The 24658-nt window shown below is 38.3% G+C and overlaps 2 protein-coding genes across 3 annotated transcripts; one reads left to right on the forward strand and one right to left on the reverse strand.

Moving 5' to 3' along the window:
• Nucleotides 1-59: 59 nt before the first annotated feature.
• On the forward strand, nucleotides 60-5454 carry LOC120286007 (protein indeterminate-domain 4, chloroplastic-like). 2 transcript variants are annotated; one of them, XM_039307538.1, is made up of 4 exons: nucleotides 60-608; nucleotides 737-1090; nucleotides 1454-1850; nucleotides 3946-5454. In XM_039307538.1, the coding sequence occupies exons 2-4, from the start codon at nucleotides 940-942 to the stop codon at nucleotides 5153-5155; spliced, it is 1758 nt and encodes a 585-aa protein (XP_039163472.1). In that variant the 5' UTR covers nucleotides 60-608; nucleotides 737-939; the 3' UTR covers nucleotides 5156-5454. The 2 variants fall into 2 exon arrangements, with proteins under 2 accessions (XP_039163472.1, XP_039163471.1); XM_039307537.1 differs by having other exon boundaries at nucleotides 818-1090.
• Nucleotides 5455-18706: 13252 nt separating this feature from the next.
• LOC104432988 (myb family transcription factor MOF1) lies at nucleotides 18707-22931 on the reverse strand. The gene is made up of 6 exons (XM_010045595.3): nucleotides 22243-22931; nucleotides 22017-22093; nucleotides 21844-21880; nucleotides 20983-21142; nucleotides 20573-20752; nucleotides 18707-19241 (listed from the first exon to the last, which is right to left on the reverse strand). Coding segments are annotated over exons 1-6 (582 nt in total). The 5' UTR covers nucleotides 22370-22931; the 3' UTR covers nucleotides 18707-19240.
• Between the last annotated feature and the right edge of the window lie 1727 nt (nucleotides 22932-24658).

The following is a 24658-nucleotide window of genomic DNA, read 5'->3' on the forward strand; positions in this document are numbered from 1 at the left end:
GCGACCGCGTGAGAGCTGCATGAATGGCAACCTCAACCTCCTCAATTAATTCTCTCTCTCATTTCCCCATTCTTTTCTTGTTTTACGGAGTTTCTCCTTTTTTTCTCGAAATAAAATGCGTTTAGGACAGACACTGGAGAGAGAGAGAGAGAGAAGGAGCATCTGCTAGACATGGAAGAGTCTTTCGGTCTGTGTACGTGTGTGGTCTTCAACATTAAATGATTGAACAACAGTGAGAGCTTTTGTTAAGAGCCCTTGATAACAGATTCATAGATAGACAGAGAGATAGATCCGTTCTGTTCGCCAGAACAAAACGACTGAGCTTAGAGGGAGAAAGAGAGACAGAGTACTTAGAGAGAGAGAGAGAGAGAGAGAGAGAGAGAGAGAGAGAGAGAGGAGAAGAAGAAGAAGAAGCAAAATAGGGTCGTCTCGTCTCGCTTCAACCCCAGTAGATCCACTGCGACAGTTGTTTCCCTCTCTTCATCTTCTCCGGATTGTAGCTGTCACCTCCTTCTGATATTTACCCTCTTGGATCTTTCTGTGCCTCTGTGGGTGTGTGTGGGCTGTCTCAAATTCTCTCTCACCCAGAAGCTTCACTCTCTCTCAAGGTAAACTCAACCCTTCACATCACAACCACCCCACCGAAAAGAAAAAAAAAAAAAAGAGAGAAGAAAAAGGGGTAAACGAGAGGGTTTAATTAGATTTGTGTTATCTGTATGTTGCATGACTTGGTCAGATGTTCAAGAACCACAGAAACAGCTCAAGTACATGCCTGCTGGTTTCTTTGTTGAATCGGATTGCTTTTTTGATAATTCAGCTGGGCTAGGTTTGAAGGAGGAGGAGAGCAGGACGGAGGAAAGATATCGACCGGGAAAAGATTGCCTGCCGAACAGAGAGAGAAAGAGAGAGAGAGGGGAAGCTGGTGTTAGATAGAGAGATATGGCATCAACATCGTCGACGCAGTTCTTTGGCCTCGGAGATGAGAGCCAAAACCAGATGATGCTTCAGCAGCAGTCCTCCACGACAACCTCTTCGACCGGCCCGATGCCGCCGCCACCCAAGAAGAAGAGGAACCAGCCTGGAACTCCAAGCAAGTCCCCCACCCTCATGATCTTTCAATTCCAATCTCTATGCCTCCCTGCAAAAAAATGGGGGAATTTCTTTTCCCATTTATTTTCTTGCTCAATAGCAGCCGTTACTCTCTCTCGCTTGACTTCTCTTCACACTTTTTCAATGGAGAGGAGAAAAAAAATTCAGTACCCATCCGTTGCGGTTCTCATTTCACATAATATATATACCCTTTTGTTTGTATGTTCTTCTTCAGCTAAAAGATGTAATTCTTGGTTCAATTTTGTTCTTTCTTTTCCTAATTGTCTGTTTTTTGTTTGTTCTTTGCCTCTCTCTCTCTCTCTCTCTCTTTTTTTTTTTTTTTTTTTTTTGGGGGTCCTTGCAGATCCAGACGCAGAAGTGATAGCACTATCTCCCAAGACCCTAATGGCAACAAACAGGTTCATTTGTGAGGTATGCAACAAAGGGTTCCAAAGGGAGCAAAACCTACAGCTCCACAGAAGAGGACACAACCTGCCTTGGAAGCTGAAGCAGAAGACCACAAAGGACGTGAAGCGCAAGGTCTACCTCTGCCCCGAGCCCACCTGCGTCCACCACGACCCGTCCCGGGCCCTCGGCGACCTCACCGGCATCAAGAAGCACTACTCACGCAAGCATGGCGAGAAGAAGTGGAAGTGCGAGAAGTGCTCCAAGCGCTATGCTGTCCAGTCTGATTGGAAGGCTCACTCCAAGATCTGCGGCACTCGGGAATACCGGTGCGATTGCGGCACCCTCTTCTCTAGGTATGCTGCTACTATTACACTAATTTCACTCAACGACACTCCCCTTATCTGTCCATCTATCTTATTCTTTGTGTTCACCATCCAATGACGCCGCCTACGCTATGGTTAGAGTTTTATTGTAAGCTTTTTGGTGATAACTTCAATCATTCGGTCATCCATTGAATCGAACGAGCTGACCCTGAAAAGCAATTCGCTCTTTTACCCCAAAGCTTGAGAAAGAGGACCTGGACGAGAGGGATTTGATGCCTTTTGAACCTCAAACACAAAAGGAGGAAAAGGGTTCATTCGATTTTGAATGATGGGTAGTCCGAGGTTACTTATCTTTTATTTCTCTCTCTCTCTCTTTTTTTCTCAAGATTTCAAATTTGGGTCATCTCACTTATCTTCGATTGTCATTAGGTGTTGGGTAATCCCTAGCCAGCACAAACAAAAAGCTTCCTCTTTCTGAATCTTCATCATCTTGTGCTTGGCTGTCCATGCGTACGTGGAGGTTAACCGCCCAAGGACAGCCTCCACGTGAACATCTGTGAAACGGAGCGGTCTGAAAACAACAAGGATCTTTCTTTTTTTTTCCGTTCTTTTTTTTTTTTTTTTTTTGCGTTTCTTCGGTTTCACAGTGAGAGCAAAAAATTTGAAGCTTGTTTTTGTTTTGCCTCTTCTTTTTTGTTTCACAACCTATTCATTCCTCGAGAACAACGCCCTTTCTCACTCATTCATCTATCTTGTTTTGTTTTTTGGGCCTCCCTTGTTCACGTGTTGTTTAACGACGCGAGGGGGCGGATTTGTCGTCGTTTCTCACGAGTCGCATAATATTGTTCCCAGTTTTTTGTTCTCTTCTAGCTTGGCTCCATTGTACAGCTCTCTCTCTCAGGTCCTCTCCTTTTCATGAAAACATCTTGACATTTTTGCCAAAGATGCCCTCCCTCCCTCCCCTCCCTCCCTCTACCAGCCATTCTCTTTCCTTGTAATTTGAGATTGGTGCCTCGTTCAGTGACCTTGCAAGTGCAGGTTATCATGGGTCGATCAGAGGTGCTAAAAATATTCTTGGGTTTTCTTCTTTCTTTTCTTTTTGGCTGAAAATGGAGACCCAGATTGTCCAAGGGGATCGCTTTCTTGCAATTACTCAGATGGACAAGTTTCTGGGAAAAAATTTAGGTGGCTTCAAGGTTCTTTCACCAAATTGGCAAATAATTCTATCCTCTCATTTAATTGAGAGCCAGTCCCGGACATGGTAAACTTAGGGTTTTTATTTGATTGTTCACGAATCATTATCGACGTCAGGGTCTCCGATAGTAAGGATTCTGGGTCACTTGCGCCTTAAATTCTTTTCCACATTCGGGTAGCGCATTTAATAAGGCTTCATTCATTTCAGGCATTTCTTTTCGGGACGGAATTTGTTTGTGCCTCATCATTTCCTCATCTCCTATTCCCATAATTGCCCTACTCTCGACTCATATCGGAGGTGTTCCTCCCCTATAGTGTTTTACCTTTTTTTGCCTATTACAAAATTTGTCCTCCATCTAGGAAATTAGTATGGCTTTTATGCATAAAACTACTGCACTAGAAATTCACTTCTTTCTTATTGGATTCACGATCATCCTGCTTCATTTTAACCTTTAGCTAGCTAGTGGGAATGCGTGTGGAGATTATGGAATTGGCTAGTGAAATCAATCGTAATCACTATCACTAAGACCATGAAGGGTCCATGGTGCGTCGTATCAATCACTCATTCACTATTTGATGGTCCTAAGTGAGTTACACGTGATTTAACAACCAAGTATTGGTGTCCATAGCAATTAGAGGACCGATCCATTTTCAAAAAGCACCCTTTGCTTGGATCTTCCAGGAGCAAGTAGAAAGCTGGGTGTCATGATATTAGAACCAAAATGAAGACCATGTCGACTTTGTTTAATTTCTCCTACAGGCCCTAACCCTCATTTTCCACAATTTCTCCTATAGCCCCTAACCCTCATTATCCACGACTCATTTTCAATATGCATTTCCCTCATCCTTTCACGTTGTCATAATAGTTAAATTCGATCCCCGCCATAGCTTCATTGAATAAATTAAATGTTTTCTCTTTTTTTCTGGGCAGGCGCGACAGTTTCATCACCCACAGGGCCTTTTGCGACGCTCTAGCTCAAGAAAGCGCGAGGCACCCATCAAGCTTGAACACTTTGGGGAACAACCTCTATGGCAACAACATCGGTTTGGGCCTCTCTCACCAGGTTGGCTCCCAATTGCCCATCCTCCAAACACATAACCACCCACCAAGCAACATGCTCCGGCTTGGCGGCGCCTCCAACTCCTCTAACTTCTCGCAGCCGCCCCACCCAATGCCTCCTCCTCCCGCCACGTTTTTCAAGCCTGAAGCTGCCGACTCCCTGCACGATCTCCCAAGCCACAATCCCCTCTCCGGGTTGATGCAGCTGCCAAACCTTCAAGGTAACTCTAGCGCCTCCCAATCGAACCTCTTCAACCTCAGCTTCTTCGGCAACAATGCCGCCGCTGCCAGCGACAATGCCACCACTGCCACAGCCGCCGCTGCCAACTTTCCATCTCAAGGCTTCTTGGGCCAGTTCAATGGCGGGAACAATGGCAGCAACCAACCGTCTGGTCTTTTCTCAGATGACCGGGTCGGATCAGGGTTTTCTTCTTTATTCAATGCCTCAGCGCAGAATGAGAGCGTGGTGGCTCACATGTCCGCAACTGCGCTACTTCAAAAGGCAGCTCAAATGGGGTCCATAACAAGCGGCAACAGCTCCTCCTTGTTGGGCGGATTGGGAAGCTCATCAGGCGGCGGCGGCAGTGCTGTCAACCGGCAAATGGGGTCCGTCAACTTCAGTGGAGGCAGTGGCAGTTTTCCTGACAGTGGCGGGAAGCTGCCACCACAGATGGAAAGCGAGAGCCATCTCCGGGGTTTGATCAGTTCTTTCGCCGGTGGAAGCTCTTCAATATTCGGAGGTGGCGGCGGTCATGAGCATGAGAACAGCTTCAGCGGTTTCAATGAAAGCAATATGTCGTTGGATCATCATCATCACCATCAGGACCAAAGTAGTGCGAGCTTCTGCAATGTGAACGACGCCAAGTTGCACCAGAATCTCACGACGAGCATGGGAGGGTCCGATAAATTAACTTTGGACTTCCTGGGTGTGGGAGGGATGATGAGGAAAAGAACGGACGGTGGTTTCGCGCATAGAGAGCAGCAGCAGCAACAACATGGGACGATCAACATGAGCTCACTAGACAGAGACAGGAAGTCAGAGCAGGGAAGTCAACCATTTGGGAGTTCGAAAATGCATTGAAGGAATTGACAGTTGACCGAGAACGTGAGGAGGGAAAAAGAGGTCAGTCCATCAGCTGGTAGGTTTTATAAAGGATAAATATGTGCGGCCAAAACAAAATTGTAAGAAGAACAAACGCATGTCAAAGTAGGGTTTGTCTTCATTAGGGCTTTTTCTTTTTTTTTTTTTCCCCGTATCTTCAGGGAGAATGCACTATCCCACTCTCCCACCTTCATATTTTTTCTCTTCGAACGATTCAGTTTGTAATGTTGGCTACAATTGAATGTGTACTTGCTTAGTTAGAGCAACAAGCTTGCACACGTCGTCTCTCTCTCTCTCTCTCTCTCTCTCTCTCTCTTCTCTCTCTCTCTCTCTCTCTCTCTCTCTCTCTCTCTCTCTCTCTCATCCGTGAAGAATTAATTGTTTTTCTGCCATATCTAAGCAGAAACAAATTATTGCCGTTACGTTGCTGCGGTGGAAACACCAGTGAAGTTGGGTTTTTATATTTCCCAATGCATTACGCATGTCTTTAATATACGGTTGGGTTCCACGTTAGTATTGAAAAATTAGGGTATAGGCTCATTTTACGATGATTACAATGGTACATTTATAGTCAATTTCATGATGCAACCATTCTTTTGCTGCCTATATCCCTTTTCCTGTTCTGGCAAAAAAAATTATATCCTTTATCCTGGAATCATGTATGAAATCCACGTGACCTGTGAAGAAAGATAGTCTGAGTTTGTGAACAAGCTTTCGTCAACCATACCTATATTATCTTAAGTTTATATAGTATATATCCACGTTAATAGATATGCTAAATATACATGACAGATTCATTTCCCGACAGCTTGAGCTCCTAAAAAAAGCGGTTTGTCCGGAACGGGGCACCTAAACATATCTCATGATGTGGAATCCGTTGTGTGTTATTCTCTTGCTAGCTTAACATTTTCTAAACAAGAAACAGTTATCCACGGAGTCGGAGGGAGGATAACCATCAGGTCCCAACATTAGATTTCAGGTACCTGCATAAGGCCCCGACAATAGAAACCGTACGTACGTTAGTTTCGAAACATTGTTTATAGTTCCCCAGGAAATTTCATCGGCCCCCCTCCATGCTTCGTGTCTCGAGCCCTTGCTCGGTGAGCTTCCAAGAAGATGACAAATTTTCCATAATTGGGCAATTTGCCACGAGAAAGAGACCGCGACTCTACGGAAAGGAAGCAGCAGAATGTCAAGAACAAGGACAGTTCACGAGTGACGAAACCTCCTTTTCGTTTTTCTTTTCAAAACTTTTGCTTTCTTCCCACAGAATTTCCAATTTGGAGACTAGTAGTAGTAGCTACCAATCCCTTGCGTGTCGTGTTGCCTTTTTCCTTGTTATAGTCGTTCATGTTGAGACTAAGGAGAAGAAGCCACGCATGATGGCTTCTTCTGAGTATTTTATAGTTTCCACAAGAATTTCGTTTGCTCACCTAATACCTAACCCTAATTTTATAGAATTTTCGTGCTCGCGTTCTATTTGACTCCCACGTCCATGCTGAAATTCGGGATCCCCCCTGTTGACATTCCGAAGACGCTTTCCACGCGTTTCCGCCTATCTTACTTATTCAAACCCTTGCTTGGACTTATATATTGAATATTCTCCTCTAATGAGCTCCTACTGTAGCCAGTTCCTAGGCCTGAGCAAACCTAACTAGTAACTTTTGTCTCGTTGATGGTCCGTATAGCATAAAAGCGGTTCCTAGATGGTTATTAGCTTAGAACTTGTGGTCGTGGCTGCTATATTTGCTGTGCGTACATGCGTTATTGGGGTCTGACATGTGATGACTGTCTGTTTTTCTTTCTTTTTTATTGTGGTTTTGTCGCAGAGCGTTTATAGGCCAATCGCTTGGAGGAATCTGCAGTCCGTGACTTGTTCGCAGATCTAACTGTTTTTACTCATGAAAATTTGAAATCCCCGAAGGGGAACCTTATCGAGGGTTGTCATGTAGGGCTCCTGATATTCGGTCCCCCAAAAATAACTAGTTAAAGCATATTTAAAAAAAAAAAAAATAAAAAAATAATAATAATAATAATAAAAAGTGGGGTTCCAAAAGGCACGGAAATCTGTCTTTTCAACTGCAGCCGTAACTGATGTTCATCCTTGTGAAAACTTTCGAACGAAGATGCTCGCTCAAGTTCTTTCATCGTTCCAACAAGCTTACCTTTTGTATCATCTTAGTGTCACAATTTATTTGCTTGTTAGTAGGGATTTACACGTTGAGATTTTGCTTGCTGTGCCGGATACAACACATGGAGATTGATGAAATACATGAAAAAGGCAACGACAATTTAGTAGAAGCTTTAATTGATTCAAATCATTTTCTCACAACTTTGTTTTTTAGAAAGAAAAAAAAATTATAATGCATACTGCTTTGATAGAGAGATCAGCATTGTAATGGTCTTTTGAGTAACTATTTTTTTGGGCTGCGCCCGTCTCATTGCAAAAAACTGGATCGTATATGGGTCCACGGGAAATTCACATGTTTGATGACTATGATGAACTAACTGCGAGTGCGTTGGGTTCACCGAAGGCTAGCTTCTCGAGCAAAATATGCAAGAGGACCGAGAGAGGGAGACAGGAGACGGAGACAGAGTCGGAGACAGAGACGGAGACGGGATAGGTGAAAAAAGTTCAATGGATTGGTTAATCAAGTTTCTCTAGAGAGGGAGACGAAGAGGTGGGAAAAGATCGATAGATTGTTTGATTAATGAACTCTCCATTGACTCAATGGATTTTCTTCTACGTAAACTCAAATAGATTAGAAAAGAATTCGAGAAAATGTGTGGTCATGTTATGGTGATCGCCAGGGACGGAGCGTCATTATATGGGCGGTGTCAATTGAACCCATTGAAAATTTGTAATTTAACTACTATTTAACAATAAATTGTCATGTGCAGTGAACATTTGCTGACCCATTATATTGTAGATTTTGACACCACCAAATAATTGAGACGACAAACTTCAACTCATTAGACTCGCAAACTCTAAATTGCAATCGAAAAAAAAACCTAATCTCAAATTTAAAATAAAATATCATTAAACTAATTAAATCAGTTTACTATAAGGTCTCATGTGGCCTTAAATTCTTTCCCTTTTTTTTTGGGACTTTTACATGAATCGGGTACGAACACTACCCTTCTAAATAATTTTCGATCCGAAATAATGAGTGCGGCCGATATCACATTTTAGATGAAGAAAAGCTCTCAGGGCCTCTAGTTATCACATCATCCATGCACTCAACCGGTCATGTAATCCGTAATGTTGGATCGATAGCATCTTCGAGCGAAAAAGGCAGTGCAATGCATAGCATTTTGCTTATTAATCGATTGATGTGATTCTCTTGAAGCATCTATAGATCTCTCCACAGAAACGGGGTGTGCGCTATTTTTTATATTACATAATTCCTATGCATAGAAAGCGCACAAAAGATTGTCTGATCTATATGAGAGTTAATTAGCCTTGACCAGTCTTATTACCATTAATGTTTTAATGTATATTTTTTCCGAGTATGACAACGAGAAAAACATGAATATGGATGCATGTTTGCTTTATTTCGATGACCCCACTAACAAAAAGCCGAAGGTCCGTCCCCGGTGATCACGTCCACGGAAAAGAATCGAGTCAAAATATCACTACGAAGAATCGCGAAGCACATAAAACGCCAACCATAACTGACCTTAAAATATCAAAACTGGAACCAAACATCGATAAGGAAGCGTAATAATATAATGAATAAGTTATCGAGCAATGCTAAGAGAACGGCACCGTTATTCTCAAAGAATAATGGTGCTTTATGGACCATATATTTTTATTCAATGGGAATGGCAATCGACAAAACAAATTTGGAAAATAAATCATGATATAAAATTCTCACCTATTGAATAAAAATTATTTTTCCATAAAGAAAATGAAAATTCCTATTTGGCCTATTTAATACTTTGCATGACTACTTAAATATAAAACTTAATTCTTTTGCGGAGTACTCGCGAAAACATTTTCACTAATTCTAAATAAAATAAAATTCAAATGTGCAACCCATGCACTCATTCTAACCTAATTTAATGAGATTTCTAAGAATTACAGAAGAAGTAAAAAAAATTGAAAGTTGGCTAGCATGGTAATAAAGGGGGGTTGTATAAAAGAAAAAAGCATTGAGGTAAAATAAAATAAAATTAATCAAACAAATCCAACATACTTAAATTTTTAATATAAAATTCATTTAGAGTTAGTCACAACATGATCACTTCGATTATTGAGTTAATTTGGACCGCAATTGCTTGAGTAGGATTTATTAATGCTTTAAGTTATGTAGATTGGGTATCCAAACTCTTTATTTTGACAATTATATTCATTTTGTTCATTGCTGAAAATTTTCATTCAAAATTGCAAGTGTGAAAAATGTTCAATCATAGAGGTGTTGTTAATAGAAATCCAACATTTATTTGGTCTTATAATAAAGATGTTTAAACCCTTCTTTCCAAATTCTAAGTAAAGATATTTTATGTTGATGATATTTCCAACATGGAAAGGGGAGGTGGAGGGTTCGAATGCCCACATTTTCGTGAGGGGATTGGGATGGGGATGATTTAGTTTCAAGTGTGGGTTTTGACTCCCACGCTCTATAAGGAGGCAAGGCAAAAATTTGAGAGTGAAAGTTAGAGTAGGAATAGAGTAAGACCGACAAAAAAAAAAAATGACTTGTGGGATCCACAGTTCTCTCAAGGAATCATTTCACTTGCCATTTCCATTGAAGGGGAATATATGGTGTTGTTCATAGAGTAGAATCATTTCACAAAGCTCCGTAATTCTTAGAGAATAAAGGTGTTGTTCTCTTAGTATTTCTCATAAGTTATCTGGAAGTGTCACTCCTGCAACCTATTCAAATAATGCAAATAAGAATATTAGAAGTACCAAAATATACGACTTACAATTTGGTCGCGCAATTTTACGAATAATAATTTCGGTTTCTATTTCGCTCGAATTACTTCTGCAAGAAAATATCTTTCATCGAAAATTATTCTTCAGATTTTATTAAGGGGGACAAGGTTGTGACCCAATTCTAGACAAAGGATATCTCATGCGAGATCAAATTTAACTTTTTTAATCCAAACAACACTGAACAATATTGGGCTGAATTGGAATTTAATCAACAACGTGGCCCACAAGTTACGTGATCAACCCCAAAATATGTCGGAATTCAATCAATGGCACAAATCGAGGATAGTAGAATACAATGCTAGAATTTAATTAACAATAATGTATCAGGATAATGAGATACAATGCCAGAACTTGATCAACGACAATGCATTAGGCTAGTAAGATACAACGTCAAAATTTAATCAATGACAATACATCAAGATATAAATATGAGTCGAAACCTAATCGACCACGGGAATATAAAAGTTACAACCAAGGAAATTAAGGTACGCTATAGGAAAAATAAAGATAAAGAGATAACATTTTGATTGATTTGTTGGGGGGTTTCTCGCCAAATAACTTGTGATATATATAATGAAAATTTGGTAACTGCTTGACCGTCGTGTATCCTTTAGTAACCACTTCTGACTTTGTCAACAATTTTTTTTTGTACAACTCACTTCACCCATTTCTCTTATAAATGTCTTCGTCATGCCCTAAGGGTTATGTGGGTATTGATGACTAGTCCATTGAGTCTTCAAATAGCAACCACTCTTTGATAATGTGCACCTTTAATGCCTATTATCTTGGCATCTTGGGCAATATCTAAAGTGTTCTTTTTGAAATATTTGCTGCGAAAACCTATTCAAGAGGCCACCAGCTATCCATTAATGTAGTTTTAACAATTAGATACGTGCATCTTTTTATATTGTTATCTATCATTGGGTAGTTACTCTTATATTCATTGATATTTAAGCATGTATCAAATACTACTTTTGTGATATCCACATGATTACAGTATGTTTTTATCATATTTTCTCATGTAATCACGATAGGGTCAATTTCGGTATTAATAATTTCAAAAAGTTTTCGAAAAATTCAGTTGAGTGTCTTTAAGCAACTTTTTTTTTTTTTTTGTCTTTAAGCGACTTTTGCTCACAGGAGAATCTTACCTGTTGATGTGATTTTCTCCTTTTTTTTTTTTTTTTTTTGGATAAGATATGGAAAAGATAGCCAGTAGCAATTTCAAAAGTTATGTAATATAATTGAGCACTCTGAAAGTTTTAGAATTTCTAGGTTGTCCATCAACACAAGTACAGAACAACACCAACATGAGTACTTGCACACTATTCATCCTTAAATCATTGCAGCAAAAAAGGTTCCTTCCAATAATTGATTGACAAGATATTACATTTCAATGAGAAAATAATTTTTTAGCAGAAAAGAGACCATAACCCTAAAATAATTGTTAAGCAACGTCACCACATAAACTTATCTCAAAGGAAAAATATATAAATAATTTTTAAATTTTGACCCAATATATAATGTCATTCTTACACTTTTAATTTGTTCCATACGATTGTAAAAATCATTCTAAATATTTAGTTTAGTCCTTAAATTTTTATTTTGTTTAATCTAATCCTTAATTTTCCATTAAAAAGTAAAAAAAATTGATATTTACATTATTACCCTGATTTTAGAATATATTCATTTCTTTTTTTTTTTGTCAACAAAAGATTTGTTGGTCACTATACAATACTAACATTCAAATATATAATCTCATTTAAAGTTATATCGGGTTGATATTCCTGCTATTTTAATTTCACAATAAAAATATTTAACCAAGTTAATTAAGAAAACACAAGATAAAAGAAGTTGAATAATTTATCTATCTAAAAATTAGGAACAATATTAGATTAATATAAGTACAACACATCTACACGTAAATCACTATCGTTGTTAAATGTTCTTCTTGGAAAACACTTACTTCAAAATAAAAGGTATATGAATCCAATATAAGTCTAAATGAGGTTATGTATACTAATGGAATTATAGTCGTATTTATAAAGATCAAAAAGGTAAAAAGATAAAAAGTAAACATATTTCTTGTTGATTAATATATTAAAATGAAAAGATTTTAGAAAATATGGGCACTGTGAGTATGAAAATTTGTGAATAGTAGTACCAAAAGACCAATTTACTTTATTATAGAAAGCAAAGGCACCAGATTGAACATATTGAAAGTTTAGGGACTAGTTTAAATAGTAACAAATAAAAACTGTAAAGATGATATTGCAGATAGACTAAAGTTTAGAAACTATTTATATCATTTTGCCTATCTCAAATTGAGAAATTAAGGTTGAATTGGTTAAATAGTTTTAAAGGGCTTTGCTAGTATAACAGTCCTTAGGTATTATGAGAATAACAATTTATTGTGACTCACATATTCTTGAAGAAATAAGTCAACAACAATTTATAATTATTTATAATTTATTTTTTGTGATCCAAAATAAATTGTTATTCTCACAATACATTAAGAACTGTCATGCAATTATTTCTCAATTTGAAAATATACATGCTAGGATTCTGGCCAAAAAAAAAAAAAAAGAGTACAATAGAAGATTATGATATTTGATTAGGGATGAGTAATGAGATCGAACAACCCAAAAATTGCATCGAACTAGCCATAGCTGATTGGTTCTAGCATAGTTCCAAGAAGAATCGGTCTGTTTCTTGATTCCCAAAAACCTAAGTTCCGCATTTAACCAATTCGGTTTCCAATTCTTATATTAACACCACTGGTTCAACCAAATAAGCCCATTCTAAGGTCGAATTGGTTTGGAAACTGATCTTATATACCTTTTTAAATAATAATAATAATAATAATAATAATAAACACATATATAGCTGATTAACAATTTTTTTTGCAGCAAATAACATGATATATTCATACTCAAGATTGAATATGGCTTAATTTTCAAATCCTCAGTTTCTGTCTCTCATATGAGATATTATGACATTTTTATGGATGTATTGTATAGTGTGTTAAGAGGAATCTTATATCCATGGACAACTGTGTTAATCAGTAGTGTACTTTATCTTACCCAAACTTGACCTTTAAAGTTTGAACCATTTGGATCAATCCTACAGCAACCTGTCGAGAAAGTTATAAGGATTCCACGAAATGCCTGTCTTTTTTATGGGGATCTCTTCTGGTGACATGGTATACAAAAATTGAAAGAAATCGCAACCTAAAAATAGTCAAGATAATTGTCAAGTAATCGCCTCAACATTTCACTCTCCAAAATTAAATGCAAAACCATTTCATTTTACAACCATTTAAATTCGTTTTCTAAACCGATTTGCATCTTTAAATTTCTATCTTGACACACAAGCTTAAAACGAGTTTTCTTTTTCCTTTTTCCTCTCAAACATGGGCAACTCATGTGCCTTGTTGCTAGTAAAAATAAGGGGGGGGGGCAGGCGGGCGATCAAAAATGAAAAATAGGCAAAAATACATGTTTAAAAGGGAAAATGACAAATAATTCACGAAATTTGATCCAGTGTATAATGCAATCCCTGGACTTTAGCACAATATGTAATGTTATCATTGAACTTTTAAAATGTCCAATATGGTTCCCAGATTTTTGTTCATATTCAATTTAGTTCATGAACTATATGAAAATGTTCAATATTGTCCTGCAAAGGGACAACATTGAATATTTTCATATAATTTGGAGACTAAATTAAATATGTACCAAAAGTTCATGGATCATATTATACATTAAACCAAAGTTCAAGGATCAATTATGTTAATATTCCTTAAAAGAAATCTGGCATAGTGTTGGGCTCTGGTCACATCCAAGAATTTATTTACTTTTCCCTTTCCTACAAATGCTTTAACTTCCAGATTCATGTGATCATAAAAGTTCGTAAGCCCACGCCAAATGAACCCGCGTGGCCCATCATCTATGCAACTGGAAAAAGGAACGTACAAGCTGACCCAATAGCAAAGCCCAGGAGTCGAGCAACATGAGAAGTCCTCGAAGCCCAAAAGGTAATTTTCTCCCTCTCGTTGGTTTCCAAACGTCGCAAAAGGTTCGAAGCTTCATGCAGGTTGAATCTATGCGCTACTAAAGACCAACGCAGATGATTAACATGTTGCGAGAAGCACCTCGAACACGGGGATGTAGGGCGTACGCCTGCACGGGGTTCCATATTTCGAGATGTACAACTTCACAAGAGTAACTTGATGATGTGAGAAATAGATAAAATGTTTAGTCGTACATCGATTGATGGTGAAAATACATGAATGCCTTTATCATTGAAACAATACTACACGAAACTCCATTGGCGTGACTTATTCGCGTACGTTAATGATGTATCCAATCCTATGGATGATGTGAGAAATAGATAAAATGTTTGTCTTATTGTAAAAGGTTTGAATGGTGAGCATCAACTGTCATGTTATCTTCGGGAGTAGATGATATTTACAATTGGACATGTAGGAGGATTCACAGATGGGCCCTAGCCTTGGATGTCAAGGCTGTGTTTGGTTTAATTTTGAGGAAATATAAAGTCATTTTCCCAAAAATCTTTTGACTCAAGGTGTATTTCTACAAAGCAAAGGCCATTTGTCTCCTTTGTTCAGTCTTCTATATTCATCATGTTCATTGTCCCCATCACGGAAGGCCCTCTATTCATCGCCACATGCCTAAGCGAGGTCGTCGAGGACCCTGGACGTCGCCTCGCCTACATCATGCGACCTCAAGCGACATACAATCTGGAGACAAAAGGCTCGGGAGCAAGCCTTGACCTTGGCAACGCTCGAGACGATGACCATAGGCCTTGGCGGCCCTTGACCAACTTCACCGACTCTTTGATTTGCCAAATCGCTGCTTAGATCACGACCCTATAGATCTCACCTAATAGATTTGTGACTATCAACAAGGCTTGCCGCCCTCGGCCCCCTGTCAATGATCGTCGGTGACTGTTGACAATTGTCGACGATAGTCTAATGGCCTCGTGCAACCTCGGTGAAGCTGTCATCGCCAGACCTAGATTTGCAACATTGGAGAAGTAGAACAGTACCTTGCAAGGGCAACAATGGAATATCAAAATGTTGGTGAGGAAATTTTGGGAAGAAAAAATTCATTATCCCACAAGCCTGCCTCTCTAAAATGTTGAAAATCTAGGCAATTTTGGCATTTCCCCAAAGTGGGCAAAAAAAAAATCAGGGGATTTTAGAAGCTCAAAACCCATTAAAAAATCTAAACCAAACACTCCCTAAGAATTAGGTGCAAGATGCATGTTTTACAATTTTCGTGTGAATATATATTTCTCACTCTGCCTCCCCACTCCCCCAACAAACCCTGGGGCCAAGAATTGTTATAGGAAAAATTCCAAATAAGAGCCTAACATCATTGGCCAGCAAAATATTCCAACCGATTAGGGTATTTCGTCCACAGACAATTTTAATTTTGATTTTAAATAAATTAGATTAAAAAATTATAAATAAATAAATAAGCAAAAATACAAGCATAAGGGTTAAAAAAGATAAAAAAAATTCTTAAAAAGTTAAAAAAAAAAAAAAAAAAAGAAGAAGCAAAAATACAAGCAAGAGGGCTCTCTCCCACTATGGCCGCCACCCTCATTGTTTATATGACGGTGGCGATGACCAATAGGGAGGTTGGCTCCTTGGCAAGGGTCAACAACCATTGCCAGAAATGGAAGCCCTCGCCTCAAACCCACCAGCGATGGGACGGTAGCCATAAGCAGAGGGATAATATATATATATATATATATATATTTTTTTTTTTTAAGTTTGCTTTTTTATGAAAAGAAAAAAAGGAAAATAAATTAAAAGATGAAAATGCCTTTTACTAGGCGACAACTTCAATCCCTTCATTGAGACTATATGGCCACTCCAGATTCTTATTTGAGAGAACTAAGATACTTTGGACCTTATTTGAAATAATATCAGTTTTATGCCATTATTTAAGAAAAAAAAAAGGCATTTCTTGTAGCAATGTACTGTCTAGATTCACTAAATTTGAATTAGCACCACATGTCCATTGAATACCCGATCTAAAAAAAGTCAGACAATCCTTCTTCCTCTCTCCCTCTTTTCCTTTCCTATCTATTTATCTCCCCATCTAGTTTTCTACCACATCCTTTGGAGAAGCCACAATAGGCATTTGTTGCGACGGCTTTCACTGCCATCACTCGTCTGTCTCCTCCTTACAAGTCCCCCTCACCTGCACACAAGAGTATTCACGAAGTCTTAGTTGCCATCGTCGTGAAAATCAAGTGATTGAATGGTAAAATTAACATAACAAGAAAAAAAATCAAACATCCAATTATGACCAAAAAAAAAAAATCAAACATCCAATTATTACTCCACATGGGAAGCAGCATAAGTGATGAAATGGAGATCACAACTACACTCAAATCATTCAAATACTCTTGGGCTGTGTTTAGCGAACATGATAAAATATATCTCATCATGCGTTTGGTACATGCTCAAGACATGATAAAATCGGATATAAATGGAATATATGCTAGATAAAATTATCTTATGAGAAAAGTGAGATAAATGTAGATAGGATTTTGAATATCCATAATATAAAAGTTTTTTCTCAAATAACAAACCTCTTATATTAATAAATTTAAAAATATATTTCAATTTAAATAATATTTGAATTCTAATATAGGAAATTCAAAATAATAATAATAAATATTTTTTTTAAATTTAATCTTATTTTTGTTTATATATTTGAATTTGATTCTATTTTATAATATAAACTCAATATATAAATATATTTATTGCATATTTTAGGTTCTATTGGTATAGTTTTCTATTTAATAAAATCTTATTAGAGAATGATGGAAAGGGAAAAAGAAATAAAAAAAAAAAAGAAATTGATTTAAAAAGAGAGGAAAATAACATAAAAAAGCAATCAAATCACAAGTGTCATAAGAGATTTTTAACATCTTGTTTATAAAATTTGTGATCGATTTATATTGATATGGATTTTATATCAAATAATTTTTATTATATGATATGAATATATTCAATTTTATTACTGCAATTATCAAACAGTGGATAAGATATAACAAAATCCCCTAGATTTCATATGTTATCTTTATCCAACCCTATTTTGTTTAGAAATCCAAATGACCAATTGTAGCCTAGATGTTTCTCAGTCCCAATTACCCCCAATAACTCATATGGTAGTTACCCTTAATGATTCCTCATTAAATAATAGGAACCCACAAATCTTACTATAAAATTCACTAGTTTAAATGCCAAAAGTTCCTCTTGGATTGTTTTAGTGGGTAATTCATGAAAAAGAAGACTCAATTCATGTATGCAATTTGTAAAGAAGACTTAATTCTTATGTAGAAAAGAATTCAATCCAAAATATTTAAAAAAAAAAAAAGTTTACTCAAACTAGACATCCAACTCCAGTTAGCCTACTGAAATTAGGTTCTCTTGACAGACTCAAACTTGATATATATTTTCAACAACTCTCCTTCCCTCTCTCGCAGTCTTTGGCTTCTATTGAAACCAAGGCCTCAAAGCCCCTGAGGTTGTTTCGACCTTCGGCAACCTCGAAATTGAGATTGACTATGAGGTCACCATAGAGCAAAGCTCGAGCTGGCTTAGTTAAGCTTTTATTAGAATAATCTAGACCCATCAAAATAGGTCATAGACCTATTTCTTAACTTATATTTGACGGATTGTGTTATTGTATAAGTTATATCTAGTAAATAGGTCATCAATAGATTTAAAATGGTAAGGCCCAAAATTATATAGGTGTCAAATAGACAACAACTTACTTAGACTGAACTCATATTTATGACTCTCTCTTCATTCTCTTTTGCCATCATTCAATCTTGTTCTTGCTCACTCTATGCTCTTACCTTCATTCGGGTGTGAGTTTTCTTTGATTGAGTTAAATATAAAAATATTAAGTTGAGTTGGGTGGGGCATACGTTGGATATAGGGCAAATCAAGGATAATCATTAGATTTGTATTATATGAAAATTGATCAATTTGGTTTGGACTATTTCAACTTGACCCAATTGTTTGATAGATCTAGAATATTCTTTAAGAGAGCAATACTAGACATATTGAAAAAATTTATTAAAATCCTCACACTAAATGATGTACCAATCTTTTGTTGGGTCTTAAAACAAGTGAACTACAACTATTGAAGTTTGCTCCACTAGCAATCATCATTCTCAGAGGGAGGTAAAGGGTTCAAATCCCCACATTTTTAGAGAGAATGGAGATGAGAACAATTAGTTTCAACTGTAGATTTCGACACTCATGTATTTTGTAAAAAGGCAGAGCAAAAATTTAAGAATGAATTGAGAATAAATAATAGAACTAACAAAAGAAAAACGAGTGGACCACCAGTGCATTAAATGATGAATGACCAAATATAAAATGACTAGGTCACTTCTAAGAGAATTTTAGTCCGGTTTGTGAGTATAATAGTGTTTCTCTTGATAAAAAAATCGGGCATGTTCAAGCAATGTCGGATTATTTTCCCCTCGTGCTTAAACATGTCAAGTTAAGCATGAAGCTACCAAAACAACTATTGTTTAAATCACATTCATAATCTAACACAGACGTACATATACATTCCTAAGGCTCGCTGCCTTTACCTACAATGAACGGTACAACCAATCTCGTCCATCTTCAGAACAAGAACTGCATAAGGCTTAATATATATATATATAGCCGAAGTGGTACTACCAACTACCATGAATTATATAAAAGGGGATGATCTGATCAAAACCAACAAAAAAGAATACAAAACGTTGTACCACACCATTTTCACAGGAAACTTTAATCTAGGAGCCACAAAGAGCGATGGACAGATCCAGATTTACGCTGCTTTTGTCCGAGCATGGGCCCGAGCACTCCCTGGACCTCGAGCACGACGAGAAGGCCTCGCTGATCTCGCTGGTCGAGGAACCATTGCTTCTGTGAATGGAGTGACATTGCAGCGAAAGCGAGAGAGACAGTTCACAACCTTGGGATACCTCGTACTCCTCCAAGGGGAAGCTCCTCCAGTCTGTGAGCTTTAACCCTTTTCGAGGCATCTGCATCCGATCTTGAAGCTTCGCAATCTGCACAAGGCCAGGAAACTTGTGAGTCACACTTTCGACATGCAGTTAAGTCCGGTCTAGCAAACCGCATTGCATATTTTTAAACTCCCACGTGAATTTTCATATCATATATGTTGAATTTCATGTGCCACTGTACAAACAGATGACATTGAGATTCTGTAAATGAAGACCATACGGAGAAGGACCTGAAATAGGTGTTCGATGCCCTACTGAGCCACAATGCAAATGCAGATATTATTGTGTGAATTGATGGTTAGGGACTTCCGGATGGTCAATAACGCATCTGAGTTCAGGGGATCTGCCCCACGACTATCTTACTCAGTAATTCGCATGTACTAGTGAGAACAATCGAATGGAACTGCAGACCATTATGATGAGGAATGGACAACATAAACGAAATGGCAAGCGGTAGAGAGGTTATATGATGAATTCTGGCTGTAACTGGTGTAGAGACCTGCCAGCTAACTTGAACTGGTGACGCAGATCAGGTTCCTCACTGGGAAGTAAACCCTATCTAACTTGATCTATTACAATTCCAATCGATCATCTAGTCAAGGATCCTTAATATACTTAGCTTTTCTCGTAAACCTTATGTGCCAGGCAGCATGGCAAGGTATGATAAATTCGAGTGAATAGCAGTAGTAGGGATACTACAAATAGTGTATCCATAGAATAACGTGAACGAGAATTATTCAAGAGTGCTAGGTTATTAAGACTGATATGCAAATTAGTTTTCAAAGTGATTTCCTATTAATCTTAGAATGCTAGCATTTTCTCCCCTCTTCGTTTGAAAGGCTATAGATAAGACAGTATCGAATTACTTCATGAAGCATTTTCTATCCTCTTTATCATCAGACTTCGTATTCTAGCAGTACTCAGTTTCACATACATAGCATTCTCAAGTCAGAAGAGCCTAAGAAAAAGAACAGGATAGAAGAGCCTCTCAGGCTACGCGGAGAGGTTCTGATCCCCCCCCTTTTCTTACACAAATGGCACCTTTTCGAGTAAGCCATGCAGTGAAGAGAATAACACTGTTTGGACTGGACCATCATACGGGCGACGCAGGTTGACTCATTGCCCCCCCCCAAAAAAAAAAAAAAAAAAAGAAAAAGAAAAGAAAAGAACCCAAGAAAGACACGAGGGAGAATAAAAGAAACGAAAAAGAGAGAGAGATGGAGACAAAGTCAAGATAGCTTTCAAGTTCGAAACCCCAAAACCTAAGCCCGCACTCAACCCGACCTTCCCAAACCCAAAAGGAAAAATTAAAGCTGGTAAAAGCGAACCGCATTCACACACCAATGCAGAGAGAGAGAGAGAGAGAGAGAGCGTACCAAAGGGAATTTAGATTCTTCTTTCGCGGCGCACTCGAGAGGATCGTTGAAGCTGTGGAGATCTCGGGGCATGCATGGAGTGTGCCATCTGAAACCATCCACGCCCCTACCTCGAAGCCGTACGGCGCCTGTTCTGCAACTGCTGAAGTCGTCGTCGTCGCCACCTTCTCTGTCCTCGATCTGCGCACCAACAAAAGAAGAAAGAAAAGCAAAAGGGAACAATAAGAATTTTCATCAGTCAAAAACTTCCAAAAAATGAAATAAGAAAGGGAAGCTGCTGATTGTCTTCCAGGAAAAGACCCGACGCATTTACGAAAACAGCTAGCTATCAGATCTACCTCTCTAGCGTTTACTTCATTCTTTTTGACATTGTGAAAAAAAGAACAAACCAGTGATAATGAAGGGTTTACCGTTTACAAGGAGAACTGCATGCGAATCTAGAATGATGAACGGGTTTTGCGAATGCATGAGGAGGGCCTTCGTCGTCATTCACCTCCTCCACGCACCCGCCGTCACGATCGGGATCGTCGTCTTCGGCCGCCCGTCTCTTTTGTTGGCCGCAGCCCCTATCTGCATAAATTTGAAGATGCCCCCCATACAAAAGTTGCACCGATTTAGCAAATGTTCATCTCGAATCACTACGTAGTTCATTTATGAACCACATTGATTACAAGTTACGGTGTTGTGTGTGGTTTTCATCAAAGTCGTGACATGTGAGAGTGAGCACTTTGTTTTGGTTCTATTTTCTGTGAAAATCACATGGGGAGCAGCGGCAGCAACAAAAACAACAGTCAACACAGAGCAGCGTTACTGGAAAGTAGGGTTTTTAATAAATGAAGCGAATATCTAGCCACAATATTTCCTTAAAAAATGCCAAGACACAAGCCCATGAAGTTCGATGCTGAAATATGGGTGAAGTACCAATAGGGGAAAGTAAGGTAAGAAAGCCAGCCATCAATGCACGTACCGCAAAAAAAAATGAGAGCATAATTTGAACTCCACTGGAAAGAAGCAACGCCCCAAAAACACAGCCAAAAAACTATCAAAAACCCATCTTCTCTTCAGTGGAGGAAAACAAAAAGTCGAATACTCTTACCAAAAAAAAACAAAAACAAAAAGTCGAACATATCGTACCGGAACGAAAAAAAAAAAAAAAAAAAAAAAAACGAGGCAAGGACAGATATTTGAGGAGTGGTAGTTGACGAAATTAAATAAAGAAATGCAGTTTAGTGCTACGGTTCTGAATGGGACGAGAGATTAGGATTATCTACCTGATCTGCCTAGGTCGCTCCTCATGCTTCTGTACATCTGCTCCAAGAATCAAATTTTACTTCTGATTAATTAGGACCCTAATAAAGGTTTTTTATTTCATGGAGGAAAGAAAGAGGGAGACTAAAATTGTGACTGAAGAGAGAAGGGGGGAAGCAAAAGCAACTTATTGCACCTGGAGATGGCTCTTGACATGAGAGATGGTAAGCCCTCTCACGTCCATCAGCTGAAGCACTAGCTTCGGCGTCGCCTCTGCAACACCAACAGCCGTATCAAAACAAAAAGTCAATGAAACAGATGATGATCGAACCCTAACGCCCAAGAAAAAGAGAAGTCTTGAGCAACAAACTGAAGCAAAATATCGTCACGCGAGAGAGAGAGAGAGAGAGAGAGGAGCGTACTGTCTTGGCCGCCGAGACGTTGGATGGCGTGGACGAAGCACTGGTGGAGCTCCGGAGTCCATCTCAGCCGTGGGACCTTCGACCTTACGTACTGCCTTACTGTCCCACTCCTCCCACAAGACCCCATTTTTGCTCCTCCTTCTTCTTCGCCTCCTTCTGTAACGCCAATCTGTATACGGATTGTGCGAGTCTCGGCTTGGAGGGTATGGAGGGTGTGGTGTGCTCAAAATTCCTCACCCAACGTCGTCCTTGACGGAGGGTTCTCTAATTCGAATCCCGTTACAACTGTCTGGGCTTGAAGCAACAGTTATATAGCCTAGGACTTGGCTCGCAAAAGTAAAGAAAGAAGAAAAACGAAGGACGCTTTTCCTCAATACGAAGCTGCAGAGAGAGAGGAAAAAGAGAGAGAGAGAGAGATCACGAGAAAAGGAAAAGACGGGGAAAAGGGGGCCTGCAAATTCCTTTGAGGGGCTGATTAAAACCCTGCTAATTCTGCTTCTGTTTCCCTTCTGTTCCTCCTCTCTCTCTTTTCTCTCTCTCTATGCGCAGGGGGAGACAGAAAGAGAAGAGATAGAGATAGAGAGAGAGGAAATCCTCATGATCACGAGCTTTTGCGATCTCCTTCTCTTCCCATAAATCATTACCTCTCTCTCTCTCTCTCCCTCTCTCTGCTACAAAACTACAACTGCTTACTTTGACCTTTGCTCTCTCTCTCTCTCTCTTCCCCCGTAAGTAAATTCTAATACGCCAACGTCGTCATCATCACCCAAGCCTGCCAAGTTCTCATATTCTTTTGTTGTATTATGTGTTTTTTTCTCTGCTCTCCTTTTTTCCTTTTCCTGTTCCTGCTTGCTTTCATTTTTTATCTTTTTCTTCATTTTCTTTTGCCTCCCCCTTCCTTCCTCCTTGGCGTTAGACATTTCCAGGGACGAATGTGCCCTATTATGTCTCCCTGTCTGTCTTCGATATTTACTTTGTACGTCCTTCGTCAGAAATTTCCAAGCCTGAGAATTTGCCCTTTTCCCAAGTTTTTTATTTTTATTTTTCTTTTTCATCCCTTTCATAAAGTGCCCTGGACCATCATGTACAGTGGTATTCGCCTCCTTGATTGAACTTGTGGATTGGGCTATAGCAAGAGAGTGGCTTTTTTACGTAGATGGATTTATATATTCGCGTGATTAGGTATAAGACAAGTATTTAAATAAGCGCATCCTGTTTTTATAGGACCATGTTACTTCGATTCATAAACAAATCTCAATATACCAAGCATCGTGTAATTACTTAAATGCTTAAGAAAGCGATAGAAATGATATTTTAACTCCGACTTACGTCGGTAACTTATAAGAAATAATATTTTGACAAAATAGTGACTAACTAGTTTGTCACAACATACACATTAATATCTATTTAATTGAATATATTAAAATTTGTAAAATTGTTTTATTGCTTGATTTTTCGCAAGCCCCACGTATTCAGATATTGCAAAAGTCAATGAGTTTGACATTCTATGAGAATTGTAAAGTTTTATAAACCACCAATGCAGACTTTTCGTTGCCCTTCTTAACCCCTTCAAAAAAAATTATAGCCAACTACTGATTCATGCACTTAAATATCACGACTTCAACTAATTTTCTAAAAACTTTCCTGAGTCAACAAATTCAATGACAAGGTTGTAGTCTGTCGAAGTTATCACGTAATTCATGTAATCTAGTTCTCATCTTAATGTGTCCTAAATAATATTAGGAAATGAAGAAATTTCAAAATGTCATAACCAATGCGTTCCCCTCCTCCAATATGGGACATCCAAAGAATGATTCAAATTTTTAAAAAATTGGCAAAAAGTGCATGCAAATCTAAATGTAAACATCTATATATTTTGGAAATGTGTTATATGAATAGAAGTCAAATTGTAAATGTGGCGAGGAAAGAAAAAATCGAATATAAATATCAACATCAAAATCAATGCAAATAAACAAGGAAGAGGCATATAACTCCCGTTTTGGTAGAGTTGCAAGGTCCACTCCACGAGTGCAATCCAGAAAATTTATTAGAGCCTGACACTATGGTGCCAGCGGCAAAGGCAATCGAGTACATTTTTAGCCTAAAAATATATTCTCGGCATGTGTTGAGTCACTTTCTGTATTCGATCTCACCACACCACATTGCTAATTATCTTCATTTTTGTAATTTTGTCCAGGTCAATCCGAATATTTCAGGCTTCCTAGTCCCAAGCAGAAGAACTTGTCCGAGCCCATAAAAACAATCGAGAAACAAGATAAGTGCATCAGAAATTCTAAAATTTTAAAAATTTTAAAAAATTCCAATTAAGTCCTCAAATTTATCAAATGATACAATTAAGTCCCTCGATTAATTTCATCTTCTCTTTTTTGTCACAATTTTTTTTTTTCATTTGACT

Source organism: Eucalyptus grandis, chromosome 2 (assembly GCF_016545825.1).
Source record: "Eucalyptus grandis isolate ANBG69807.140 chromosome 2, ASM1654582v1, whole genome shotgun sequence".
Lineage (NCBI taxonomy): Eukaryota > Viridiplantae > Streptophyta > Magnoliopsida > Myrtales > Myrtaceae > Eucalyptus > Eucalyptus grandis.

Coding starts and splice junctions, on each gene's coding strand:
- LOC120286007 (XM_039307538.1), top strand. CDS start 940: ATGGCATCAACATCGTCGACGCAGTTCTTTGGCCTCGGAGATGAGAGC. Junction 1,091..1,453: donor GAACCAGCCTGGAACTCCAA/GCAAGTCCCCCA, acceptor GGGTCCTTGCAG/ATCCAGACGCAGAAGTGATA. Junction 1,851..3,945: donor TGCGGCACCCTCTTCTCTAG/GTATGCTGCTAC, acceptor TTTTCTGGGCAG/GCGCGACAGTTTCATCACCC.
- LOC104432988 (XM_010045595.3), bottom strand. CDS start 22,369: ATGGGGTCTTGTGGGAGGAGTGGGACAGTAAGGCAGTACGTAAGGTCG. Junction 22,094..22,242: donor ACGTCTCGGCGGCCAAGACA/GTACGCTCCTCT, acceptor TTGGTGTTGCAG/AGGCGACGCCGAAGCTAGTG. Junction 20,753..20,982: donor TGCAGTTCTCCTTGTAAACG/GTAAACCCTTCA, acceptor GTTGGTGCGCAG/ATCGAGGACAGAGAAGGTGG.